The following is a 14,258-nucleotide window of genomic DNA, read 5'->3' as shown; positions in this document are numbered from 1 at the left end:
GTTCAATAACTTCTAAATGTCATTTCAGAAATTTATAAAAAAAAAACTTAAAGGGCTTTATATTAATAGATATAAACCAGACACCAAAGTTTAATGAACATTTGTCAAAACACTGTAAAGGTATTGTCCAAAAACTGGAAAATCCCTCTTTTTTAATGAATAAAATCCTTAACTCGGAAACGTAAAATCAAACCTTTATCAAAATCTAAATAAAGGGATGCATATAAACAAGTATCCAAAGTTCCTTGCAAATTGGTAAAAGCATTGTTGAGTTCTTGTCCGAAACTTTTTTAATGAATAAAACCCCACGTCTAGGAAACCTAAAATCAAAAATTTATTTTATAAAACCCAAAAGGGAGCTCACGTCAACAGTTACAAATTTAAACAATTCACCAAAGTGTCATGCCAATTTTTAAAGCCTTTTTGAGTTTATGTCCGACATGTTGACAACGAACGGACAGACATATAGACAATTGTTTACCATTATACGTCTCGTAAACGAGCGTATCAAACTACCATGACGATATATACCTGAAGCAGAACAGTTTGATGAACGAACGGACGAACTAACAAACGGACACACAGACCGAAAAATATAATGCCCCTAGGTTCGGCATAGAAAACCTGTTCTTCTCATCGTGAATATGATTTTACTCCACGTTGAAGAGAAAATAAAATATGCATTACAAACTTCTGAGGGTGCCACAAAAGGGAATCAGCAAACTCAATTTGATTTCTTGTATATGATTTGATTAAAATTATAACAAGATCTGATACATTACATTCATGAGCAATGGTCATAATATATGTATTGAGGGAATCTAAATACCTTAATGTGGCACCTTCAGAGGCTTGTTAAAAGTATCTTGTTAAATGTATAAATAACGCAAATCATACCATATACTAGTATCACTTATCTGCCAGCACACAAGGGTAAAACATTCATGACAGAAAGAGAGAAAACTCAATTTCTATTAATAATTGTATAGTTGAATTATGTAATACCTTATATAAATTTTTGGTGTAAAAGTACTTGATGTCCGCCTTGTTTTACGTGATTAGAGAAAATATATCGTTATGAACTTCCAGTCATGTACCTAGAACCTGTTTGATAGCAATAACTATAGTCGAAGTCAGGATTTGCCGTGTTATAGCCATTTTGTTGTATTTAATTATGACATTCAGTTGGATAAAATATCACAGTAGTTATTAAATGATGTATCTCTCTACTATGTGACAAATAAGTGGCAGCCGATACAAAGGAGACAATAAAACAAATATAAGTTGACAGTGATATCAGGTATTTCATCGCAAACAATGTTATCAATATGTTTCTCCAGCTTGAGATCATTTCAAAGTTTCTCTGAATCCATTATAATTTTCAATTTGGTAGGCAAAAATAAAAAAGGGAAAATTTGTCATTTAATGACAATAACTCCTATAATAAGTCATCTGACAGTTTAGAGATGTATGGACAATTTGTAGAGCTCAACTTTTTAAACATTTTTGCTCTGTCAGATTTTCTCTCTTAATAATGGTTTTCAAATAATAGACACAACTTGCTTTTACCCCCTGTTCTATATTTAGCCAGGTTGGTCGTGATGGTTAGCAGATGGGACACACTTCTAAAACTAGATACACTTATGATGATTGGGGCCAAGTTTGGTTAAGTTTGTCCGAGTAGTTTCAGAGCAAAAGATTTTTGTAAATGATTACACAAATGTACGAGAAATTGTTAAAAATTGACCATAAAAATTTTAGTTCCGACTTTTCAGATGATGGTATGATCAAAATGACCAATTAAAACTAAATGTCATTTACCAGCGCCTATATCTATTGAATAATTGATTTATAATTTGTAGTGTCATACACATACGAATTTCTTCATTTAAGATTGTATAGAAACACTAAGACATTGTCTACGTTATAACACAAGAAAATGGCACACAAAAACTGATAGCAATGATCACTTGTCATTTTGAAAAAAAATACAATAAATGTCTAACAAACCTATTTAAAAAAAACATCTGGAAAAATCACTGAACCATATACCTATAGAATCATTTATATGATTAAGAAAAAATGATAGAGGCTCAGAGGCTTGTTTTTTGGCTACACAGCTTTCCCTCATACCGACATGATTTTCCTGTCATAGAGATGATGGGAAGAGTAATCATTAAAAACGTAAAAATCTTACTGATATCCTGTCATGAATCAATATGGTACAAACCAAATAACGATAATTGGAGGCAGTGATTTACCTGCACACATGAAAGATAAACAAGTACCAAACATGGATTAATCAATTCATAGATAATTTGTATGTTTAACTGCTTTTTAACAAAATAATTTGAAAATTGATAAGGATTTAATTAGTTTTGTCAAAATGAAATCAAAAGTCATTAAATTGAAAAATTATAAATAGGTTCCTAGATTTTGGTCTTTTCATCAATATTGATATAGATAGACGAAATTAAAACACTAAACTGACAAATGTGATGATTTCAACTCTCCAATTATTAACTTCCCATTTCTCAGCAGTAATATACAATATGCCCCATTAATACTGACTCTGCATACCTCAATTGATATGTTATGCTAGTTCACTCCATACAATGTACATCATTAACAGGTGTGAGCTACTTTGACAAAAAAAAACACTCTGCATTGAACAGAGTAAAGAGGAAATACTACTTCAATCAAAACTATAAAATTTTAACGTTACAATGCAGATTGGTTGACCAATATGATCTGTCTGTCAAATTTCAGATTTAACATTCTTGTCTTTCATTGTTGCTATGCGTTTTGTCTATATGCCTTTTTTTTCTTTGTTACATATATGATGTGGCTCTGTACTTATACATTCCATCATTGTCTTATTGTACTCATTTTTGCTAATATGCTTGCTTGGTCTATATCCCATTTTGTGCTTCTTTGTTACATATTTGATAGTGATTAAGATTATAACACAATGTTGATTGCTGTACCCACATTGATGGATTTTAACCTACTATGTCTGTTTTGGTTTTTTTTACACATTATTGTCAATATAATGAAATTTGATGTGACTGTCATACAAGTTAGAGGTTTAGCTAGCTATAAAACCAGGTTGAATCAACCATTTTCTACATAAGAAGATGTCTGTACCAAGAAATATGGCAGTTGTAATCCATTTGTTAGATGTGTTCAAGCTTTTTGATTTTGCCATTTGATTAGAGAATTTCTGTTTTGAATTTTCCTTGGAGTTCAGTATTTTTGTTATTTCACTTTTCACTAGCAACATGTTTTTGCAGTCTAAGATCTCTCTACACCAGAATAATCGTCTCATCTATAATTTTCATATTTGTGTCCTATTCCTGATTAAAAAATTTTGATTGGGTGCAGATTCCCATGGCACGTTATGCATGCATAGATAAAGATGCTTACTGTAACAAAACGTCCATTTTGCTCCCTTTAGAGTTCATGCAATGTCCTTAATTTTTGTTTCAAACTTTATTTCATATGTCTTTTTTTTTTTTAAAGATTTAGGATATTTCTGTATTGGTAATTACACTACCGTTGCTGACATTTGAGAGAAAAAAGCTGTTAGACAGACATGAAATTTAGATATGCATACAAAAGCTTGAAAATTGATAAATTATGTTCTGTGACCTATCTTATGTTCATATTTTCTATTTGAAGAAAGAAACATGATATGAACTATAAAATCAAATAAAGGGAAGCTTGACAAAATATACAAGATCTGACAAATTTCCCTAAACTCCCGGTCAAGTCAACATCCTGATTAGGAAAAAACTAGTAACAGCCAATTGCTTTGCGTGTCTAGGTAAAGGTAATATCTTTGGTTATGGTTCTTGCTAGCTGAAGTGTGAAGTCATTTTTAGGTAAGGTAAACTACCCTCCTTTAAAAGAGTAGACAAGTCTGACAGATAACCAATATATCTGTCTGTAGGACTAGACAACTTTGAAAGGGTATACCTTACATAATAATCACTTCACAGTTCGGCAAGCAAGCAAGATAACCAAAGATAACACCTTTACCTACACACTCAATGCAATCAGCTGTAACTTTCTTATCATAATACTGTTGAAGGAGTTATAAAGAGTATCGGTATAAGGACATCATTCGTAATTATAGCTCAACATGCAGACTTCTGGTACGTTTAAGTATTTCACATCCAATTTTTTATGGAAATATTCTTTATAAAGCACACTAAATGTCAGTATTCACAGCAGAAACTAACAAAATCTTTAAATAGACTTATTAAGAAGGGATATTGTTATGATACTGTTGTCAGGTCATCAAAGATTGCATATTTTGGCGTTAATATTGATTCACTTATAGGGTCTTTGCATCGGAACTAAACACATTTATTCAAAAAACAGTTGTTGGCACGACACGGTTATGTTCTTCTCATATATGTTATGATGGTATGATACTAAACCCCTAACGGGAAGGATTGTGCCTGATATTCATCTGATGAAATCATAATCTTTCATAAGTTTAATTGAAGTCTGGAGCTGGCATGTCAGTTGACTGCTAGTAGTCTGTTGTTATTTATGTATAATTGTCATTTTGTTTATTTTCTTTGGTTACATCTTTTGACATCAGACTCGAACTTCTCTTGAATTGAATTTTAAATGTACGTATTGTTATGCTTTTACTTTTCTACATTGGCTAGAGGTATAGGGGGAGGGTTGAGATCATGTTTAATCCTGCCACATTTTTGCGCCTGTCCCAAGTCAGGAGCCTCTGGTCTTTTTTAGTCTTTTATTATTTTAATTTTAGTTTCTTGTGAACAATTTGGAAATTAGTATGGCGTTCATTATTACTGAACTAGTATATATTTGTTTAGGGGCCAGCTGAAGGACGCCTCCGGCTGCGGGAATTTCTCGTTACATTGAAGACCTGTTGGTGACTTTCTGCTGTTGTTTTTTCTATGGTCGAGTTGTTGTCTCTTTTATACATTCCCCATGTCCATTCTTAATTTTATTGCCCATGCAAGCCTTGGTATCACTCTTAGATATAGCAGTAACTATATAAATGTTTGAGTCACTTTCCCTTTTGGTGTTCATACTGATGCATGTGTTTTCCTTAGTTTAAGATCCTTCAAAAATTTATTTGATAGATGTCAAACTTTATTTTACTCAAGGATGGAACCATTTTACTTTCAAAATCATATTTTACTGATATCTATTTTATGGATTTTCGGTACAATCTAACAGTATTTATATTAATTTATACATTCTCTTATAACTAAAATACATTGTTATTTGAACACAGGTTTATTTAGGTACTGCCACTAGCATAATAAACTGATATAATACTATCATAAAATCTTCTAAACTATTAAAAAATATTACTTTTGCTTTTAACTTCAAATTGTAGAGAAAAAACGAATTCTTAACATGAATCAGCAGACACCACTTTAAAACTAAGGCAGTTATTTTTTTTTAATTAAGGCATCAAATTTTGAGCAGATGTTTTATATGATACATTTTCTGCTTCTGTCTATAAAACATATATGTTATGATTACATAAAATAAGGGGTTGCAGTATGATGGCTAATGAGATGGCTTTTAACAACAATAGGTCGCATACAGCCTTCAAAAGCTAGGTGAGCAAACTCTGAACCCCATTGCAAGCAATATAACCTCAAGACACAATAATGTCAAACAATGGACAAAAGTATGCATATAAGATTCGAATTCAGAATTCTGTCTCAAATTTGTAGTCATCCATGGTGACAAAAAGAGCAAATAAAAATATTAAAAGACTAACCTCAGGTTTAACAAGAATCAGTTTACGAGTGAGCTCAGGGGGCATTTGAGTACATAACACTCTGAAAAAAATGTTAATAATTAATGAATGTTGTATTTGTCACAAATGTAGCATTTTAAAACAAGAGGCTTCTGTGAGCCCATATAAGTCATCTGGCTTCTGCAGGCCCTTATTGAGCCTATATCAGTTACCCAGCTTCTGCAAGGCTAATGGTTGATAGCAGTCTTCTGGCTTTGTGATTAATAAGATTTAAACAGCAAGAAAAGTGTGCAATTCAAAATAATTAAAATTAAAACAGTTTGCTCATGTTAGTACAAACTTGTTATAAATCTAAATGGTAATGTCATAAATGACGAAATGTAGATGGGATTATGAATACCCCAATCATAACATATATGTCATCATTTGTATAAGTCAACAATACACCTGGTAATGTTTTTATAATGAATGGTTTCAATCAGATATCTAGACTGTTTAATGTAAGGCTTCAACATTTTCCTTATTTAAAAAAGAAGATGTGGTATGATTGCCAATGAGACAACTATCCACAAAAGACCAAACTGACACAGACATTAACAACTAAGCCCAAACCGCATAGTCAGCTATGAAAGGCCCTGATAAGACAATGTAAAACAGTTCAAAGAGAAAACTTACAACCTAGTTTATGTAAAAAAATGAATGAATTGCTACGGTTACATGGAAATGTTACAATAATAAAAATATTATTGTTACATTGAAGACTAATTGCCAGAATGCAAAGTTGGGTAAGGAACTGATTAATTACGAGTGTAACAATAATTATTGAGGCTACGGTTACATTGCGTTATTGTCACATGAAAAATAATGAATCATATACAGTATGCCTATTTTCAATTCTGTCACCTTTTCATGAAGCAAATACGTGAGATTTTGGCCAAAAATAGTAAAGATAACAAAACAATAGATAAAAGAAAAAAGCAGTCAAATAAGTATGAAAATATAAGAGTTTCACAAGTAAGAGACTTGGCAGCCCTGCAGTTTGTTCCATGTGTAACTTTTTGTCATGATGTTCTGAATTTCATTGAATATGTTATTATCTCTCCTTTTTAATCAAGATTTTTTATAAATACTAATTAAGGCTTTTTGTTAATATTTGTTAAGTTCAATCTTTTACTCACTTGTTTTTGTAAAGTATAGCACCAACATGTACTCCAGGTCTTCTTTGACTAGATTGTAAAATATATGATGCTTGACAAAACAGGTCACTTCCACTCTGAAAATATAAAATATATCTGTAGTAGCGTGTAGCCTTACGTTAATTTTCTCTGTTAATGATATGAAGTCGAAACCAGTCAGATTTTTCTATTCAAATACACAATCTAACCACTAGCTTTTCCAATGTTTTTTCTCCGGTTTTTCGCTAAATTTAGTTTTCTTTGAAATTAGCAAAAAACAGAGACTAAATTGAATTCATGATAAAAATTGAGTCATTTTGTAATGAAATAACATGCCTGTACAGACTTCAGGTGAATTATTTAATTTTACTTTTCATTCATCAAAACACAAAAATGTATATATTACTTCTGAACTGGTATAGATAAAGTATATTTTTTTCAATTCCAAGTGAAAAATTTCTGTTACATCAGTAGACATTGCTCAAAATAAAGTTTTAGTTTTATTGAAAGTGCCTAAAAGTAATGAAGGGATAAAGAAGCATTTCATTATGCATCTGCTGATTTTTACGAAGACATGGAAGATGTGCAATAAATTTTACTATAGATGATTATCAGTTTTAACCACCTCCCCCCTTTTTTTTTTTAATTTTAAACATTTTTAATCGAAAGCTTTTCATATTAATAACATTTGTATCATTGCAAACAAAGGTGAAAATCAAGGTACTTTCTTTCACACTCATGTTATTTGTTTTCTTAAAAAATACATTAAAAATTACAGCACTTTCAGATGTGTTATATATTAAACAACTGTACTAAGCAGTCTTATTATCACTGAACTAGTATATATTTGTTTAGGGGCCAGCTGAAAAACACCTCCAGGTGCAGGAATTTTTCGCTACATTAAAGACCTGTTGGTGACCTTCTGTTGTGGTTTTTTTCTTTGGTTGGGTTGTTGTCTCTTTGACACATTCCCCATTTCCATTCTAAATAATTTTTTTATTTCGTTTCAAACCGTGGGGTAAATTACTGAATCATTTTCACACTATTTCCTTTTTTATATGCTTACCTTGGGTAGGTGTACGGTTGGAACTATCTGAAATACTTGACTTATAAAGTTGTTATAGAAACAACCTGATGAATAAAGAACATCCCATATCTTCTGTAGTGCATCTGCGAATCCTGCATTATCATTCTCAAATTGCTGAAAACAAAAAACAAAATTTTAAAACTTAGCCATATATAGATATAAAAAAATAGTTGGAAAGTTACTCCCTTTGAAGTTGCAACATATAAAACTTTGATACAAATTAAGTTATAAATTTGAACAAAAGAAACTGAAAAGGAAATAGCCCATCCAAATAAAGTGCTTGTTTTTCTTCTTCAAACCATTTTTTATATGTCTGTATTTTAGAAGGCAGTGAAAATCCATTTTTATTTGTAGTATATTTATTAGTTAACTATGGTTAAAAAAATGAAATTTGTATTCCATCAATATCTCGCCTTCAAAAACCAATCTAAACAATTTGAAGATGAATCCAGGTCAAACTTGTATTGAATATTTTTTTTTGCATAATTGTATTACATAATAATATTTCCAACTTATTATAATCATTTACAGATTCTAAGTTCATTTTTATTATTTTAAGGTGGTACCCAACACTTTAACTAAAATTAATTTGGCTCGTTTAATTTTCTTGAAATTTTGACAAAATATTTACATTGACCCTTTGACAAAAATATAAAAAATCTAAAAAATTTGAACCAACCGCTTTATCAGAAAAATTACACTGGTTATATAGCAGTTTGACAAACACTTATTTGATCATTGAGAAGCTTAATATTCCGTTAACAATACGATGTGATTAAAACATTTAGCTGATTTTACAGAGTTATCTCCCTGTAGTGATAGGTACCACCTTAATATCAACAAATTTAGTATGAGTTATTTCCCTTGATCACCAATCAAGAGGGTAAATGGTTGATATTCTAATATGATCAACTAAAATGAAACATGCAGTACAAACAAGTATATGATAAAAGACATACCCGTAGCCAGGGGGTTTCTGGGGGTCCGATTGAACCCCCTGTTAAAAACAAATAGGCACTGTTAAAGTCAATGTTCTGTTCGAATTGTGACTGTTAAAGTTGAGTTTGTGAGTCCAACGAACGGAAAATAGTATTTCAATTACCTGTACTATATTTTGAATACTTCCACAGAACATTACAAATGAATCATGTAAGAAATTCAACTGTTTCTTCATATGAAAGTCGCTGTCATTTAATGATCCTTCTAATCCCTGTAAAAACAAGAATGAAAATGAAGGTGATGACAGGCTTTTGAGATACAACATGTATAGGAAATAGTGGCTAAAAAGGGTAGAAATTTGAGGGGAAAAGGCAACAAAGTGAGACGTGGGAATACTTTTTAAAGCAGGATTTAAGAAACGAACACTCCCATGCCAACTTCCTGGATAAGATAACCTTAAAAAATGTGTGTTGATTTTGTTTGTTTTTTTCACTTTCCCTGCATAATTTTTTTTTATAATTTTTTTTTTTTATTCATGGATTAACAGGCATTTACATAAATTATCTATAGTGGCACATAATAAAGCAAGCAAGAAAAATAAGCATAATCAAGCAAAAAAGAGTAAACAAAAATAAATAACTAATAATACGATATGATATAAATATGGATGAAGTAAAACATTTTCATCAAAAAATATATAGTGATAATGGAAATAACATTTCAGGCACATCTATATAAAATAGTTCAATATTAAATTAATTAATGATTTTATCCCAGGGGTTCCAGTACATGTTATAATCTTTCACACTCATATTTTTTAAGGAAATATGTTTTTCTAAAATCAAATTTTCTTTGATATAGTTTTTAAGTCCCTCTATATGAGGTTTTTCCTCTCGCATCTTTGATCTGTATATAAAATACTTTACTAGTAAAATGACTTTATTTTTTATAAAATTTAGTTTATAGTTATCATAAAGACCAAACATGACTATATCTATATTAAGTGGAATTTCAATATGTGTTGTTTCAAAAATCCAGGCATTCAGATGGTGCCAAATGTCTGCTACAATATGACAGCCCCACAATAAGTGTTCTATGGTTTCTGGTTCTTCCTTGCAAAATGTACATAAATTACACTGTACACGGTTCATCTTTAAAAGTAAAGTATTAGTACCTAAAATACGGTGAATAATTCGGTATTGAAACCAACAGAGCTTGGTATTTTTTGAAATTTTAGTGACACAGTTATGGATTTTTTTCCAATCCCCTATAACTTTATTTAATATACCCTCCCATTTTCCCTGCATAATTAAGTGACATGATACTAATACTGTATGTTGTTTTGTTTTTTACTTGGTTTTAGTTTCATTGACATATATACATGCATTATATTCAAATAAATATAGGTACCAGTAACTGTTTCACCAATATTTAGTTTAACCATTAATATTAGCTTAGAAATATATAATAAGGGATAATCTTCTCTACCATGTAAAATAATGATCCTCTAAGCATAACATAAAATAAGTTTTACAAAATTGAATATTGCCCAAGTTCATTAAGTTTTAAAATAGGATGAACATTACAAAAACATGTCTAAGAATAATACATTCTGAGCATTTTTGAAAAAGGAACTAGTTTATCACAAAACAGATGTGAATGGAAAATAAGATAGCTTATCTCTATGGCTAAGCATACATTCATATTTAATTATGTTTCAATTCTTAACTGTTAAAAATATTTACCATAGTGTAGCTACCAACTCTTTTTAAGCAATACTTCTCATTTTGTAATTTGAAGAAAGTTGGAACAGACTCGCTGATTGTAGCCTGTAGGAATTCAGACAAACCCATCAACTGTCCACACAGGGCACATTGTTCATCTGCATTTGTCTGCAATATTGTAGAACATTTAAAAGTTACAATAATTTAAGAGTTAGACTATTTAAGATCATGTACTCAATAAATAAACAAATCTATTTTATAAAAGTTTTTGGGGGTTGTCAAACAAAACATTGTCAAAAATAGCCAAACACTGTTTCCAAAATCACTATATAAAATACAATTGACATTGTGAATTTTGTTTTTGTTGAAACAAACAAGGCCAGTAAAAAAATTAAAGACTTTATTTACAACAACACAAATGTATATATATGCATGACAAAACAAGATAAATGTAGTTTATACAAGAATTTCTTTGAATTATATTAATGTCTTAACATAATACCAACTGTAAATGTATATGCAATGTTTCCTTTTGCCTCGAATCACTTTTTGAAGTTAATGGGAACACATCAAACAAAGACACATATATATTGATAAGGCTGCTTGAAAAATTAAAACACATATAAAACATAAATCCCAACAATCATATACTAGTATACAATAATAAATACAAACAGGACCATGAATACATGGAGTATAATTTATGTCATACTTCATCATGTTCATATGTTAGCTTTCTGTGATCCATTGCTTGTTTTTCAATGAACATTTTGTATTATACTCACAATTATTGGATAGAAATAGACAATCGCATCTTTCAAATCATCTTCTTCTTTTTTAAGTTTGTTGTGATCATAAATAAAGAATTTTCCCATGCCATTTTTCCTGCGAACAGATTATTGTATATATACATGATATACATGTATATATAAAAAAAAAAAGCAGAACTGCATGAGAATATATATCATTGTATATGAAACTGAAACATGGCAGAAAATCAGAAATTCAGAAGAGACGCATTCAAATCTACAAGCTAATTTAAACTAGAGGCTCCAAAGAGCCTGTGTCGCTCACCTTGGTCTATGTGAATATTTAACAAAAGAGACTGATGGATTTATGACAAAATTGTGTTTTGGTGATGGTGATGTGTTTGTAGATCTTTCTTTTCTAAACATTCTTGCTGCTTTCAATCATCTATATCTATAATGAACTTGGTCCAATAGCTTCAGTGGAAATGTACATGTAAGTGAAAATTTACAAATTTTAGGAAATTTTTTAAAAATTGACTAAAAAGGGCTATAACTCCTTAGAGGGTCAATTGACCATTTTGGTCAAGTTGAATTGTTTGTAGATCTTACTTTGCTGTTTACAGTTTATCTCTATCTATTATAGTATTCAAGATAATAACCAAAAACAGCAAAATTTCCTTAAACCTACCAATTCAGGGACAGCAACCCAACAACAGGTTCTCTGATTCATCAGAAAATTTCAGGCCAGATAGATCTTGACCTGATAAACAATTTTACCCCCTGTCAGATTTGCTCTAAATGCTTTGATTTTTGAGTTATAAGCCAAAAACTGCATTTTACCCCTATGTTCTATTTCTAGCCATGGCGACCATCTTGGTTGGTTTGGGCGGGTCTTGCCATACATTTTTTAAACTAGATACCTCAAAGATGATTGTGGCCAAGTTAGAATAAAGTTTCAGAGGAGAAGATTTTTGTAAAAGATAACTAAAATTTACAAAAAAAGGTTAAAAATTGACTTTAAAGGGCAATAACTCCTTAAGGGGTCAACTGACCATTTTGGTCATGTTGACTTATTTGTAAATCTTACTTTGCTGAACATTATTGCTGTTTACTGTTTATCTCTATCTATAATAACCAAAAACAGCAAAATTTCCCTAAAATTACCAATTCAGGGGCAGCAACCCAACAACGGGTTGTCCGATTCATCTGAAAATTTCAGGGCAGATAGATTTTGACCTGACAAACAAGTAATATCCTGTCAGATTTGCTCTAAATGCTTTGGTTTTTGAGTTATAAGCCAAAAACTGCATTTTACCCCTATGTTCTATTTTTAGCCATGGCAGCCATCTTGGTTGGTTTGGCAGGTCACGCCACACATTTTTTAAACTAGATACCCCAATGATGATTGTGGCCAAGTTTGGTTTAATTTGGCCCAGTAGTTTCAGAGGAGAAGATTTTTGTAAAAGTTAACAACGACGGACGACGACGGACGACAACGGAGGCCAAGTGATGAGAAAAGCTCACTTGGCCCTTTGGGCCAGGTGAGCTAAAAAGGAATAGTTTGACAGCATTAACTAGCTTTACCATGTTAACCTAAATCTAAAATAAAGGACAGACAATCTAAAAAAACACTGACTTTAAGACATGTATGAGTGCAACTTAGACACTTCTCTAGCCAATAAGTCACAATTTGTAAGAGTAAATACACTGACAAAGTCAAAGTACTGCCTTCAATATGGATCCTAATGGTCTCACAATATATTTATATATATAAGGCTAGATTAAAACTGACGTGGAAAGGTAACACATACCCACCGAAAGCTTTACTTTTGTGAAGCCCAGGTGGTCGTGTGGTCTAGCGGGACAGCTGCAGTGCAGGCGATTTGGTGTCATGATATCACAGTAGCATGGGTTCGAATGCTATCACAGTAGCATGGGTTCGAATCCCGGCTAGGGAAGAACCAAAAATTTGCAAAAGCAAATTTACAGATCTAACATTGTTGGGTTGATGTTTAGACGAGTTGTATATTTATATATATACATATATATTAAAAGGGAGATGTATAATTTTCAAGGAAACAACAAATCAAACAAACCAAATGTATACAACACATACTATATAAGCTTTCAACAATGCAAACAACACATACTACATGTATATCATCACTTTGATTCTTGTACATGGTGAACTTAAATTTGTCTTATCTTTATTTTTGGAGTTGGTGAAACTTGATGGGAGAATTAATATTAAACTATTTTTGTCTTACATCAACCAATGTCACAGTGGTGGATCCAGAACTTTTTATAAAAGAGGGGCAGCTGACTGACCTAAGAGGGGCCAGCTGACTGACCTAAGGGGGGCCTCCAGTCATGCTTCAATGATTCCCTATATAATCAACAAAAATTTTCCACAAAAAGGGTGGCCCGGGCGCCTTCCCCCTGGATCCGCCTATGAATGACAATATGATATATATTTCAATATCAACTATTTCTTTGAACATAACGTTAATCTCTTAAGGAACAGCCATATATTTATATATATATATGGCTAAGATGTAGATGTAGATATAGGCCTTTAAATACCGAATCCTAAGATGTTACATCTTAGGATTCAGGATTCAATATTAAAAATAACTTCTTGTATATATAAATGAGCAAATGAACATGCTGTTTTATGATGATGATATTGCTTATTTATATCTAAAAACTTCTGTCAAATTATTACGTTCTTTACCCAACAACGGCCATTTTCCTGTCATATGACTTTCACTTTGTATACAAATTTTGATCACGTGATTTTATTCTATTTTGAGTGAAAGTATA

The 14,258-nt window shown here is 31.3% G+C and overlaps 1 protein-coding gene across 2 annotated transcripts in view; it reads right to left on the bottom strand.

Annotated features, from left to right (window-relative positions):
• LOC134680793 (putative uncharacterized protein DDB_G0282133) overlaps window positions 1-14,199 on the bottom strand; it is a 30,112-nt gene extending 15,913 nt beyond the window's left edge. The window contains exons 1-7 of one of the 2 annotated variants that reach the window (XM_063540025.1): window positions 14,170-14,199; window positions 11,472-11,571; window positions 10,708-10,854; window positions 9,126-9,233; window positions 8,003-8,137; window positions 6,940-7,034; window positions 5,783-5,843 (exon numbers count right to left, since the gene is read on the bottom strand). In XM_063540025.1, coding sequence (XP_063396095.1) covers window positions 5,783-5,843; window positions 6,940-7,034; window positions 8,003-8,137; window positions 9,126-9,233; window positions 10,708-10,854; window positions 11,472-11,571; window positions 14,170-14,183 — 660 coding nt within the window. In that variant the 5' untranslated portion in view covers window positions 14,184-14,199. Of the gene's footprint in view, window positions 1-5,782; window positions 5,844-6,939; window positions 7,035-8,002; window positions 8,138-9,125; window positions 9,234-10,707; window positions 10,855-11,471; window positions 11,572-14,160 lie in introns of both variants that reach the window. The other variant, XM_063540026.1, reaches the window with a different exon arrangement.
• Window positions 14,200-14,258: the final 59 nt, after the last annotated feature.

Source organism: Mytilus trossulus, chromosome 8 (assembly GCF_036588685.1).
Source record: "Mytilus trossulus isolate FHL-02 chromosome 8, PNRI_Mtr1.1.1.hap1, whole genome shotgun sequence".
Lineage (NCBI taxonomy): Eukaryota > Metazoa > Mollusca > Bivalvia > Mytilida > Mytilidae > Mytilus > Mytilus trossulus.
This window is presented reverse-complemented; position numbering and strand designations above follow the sequence as displayed.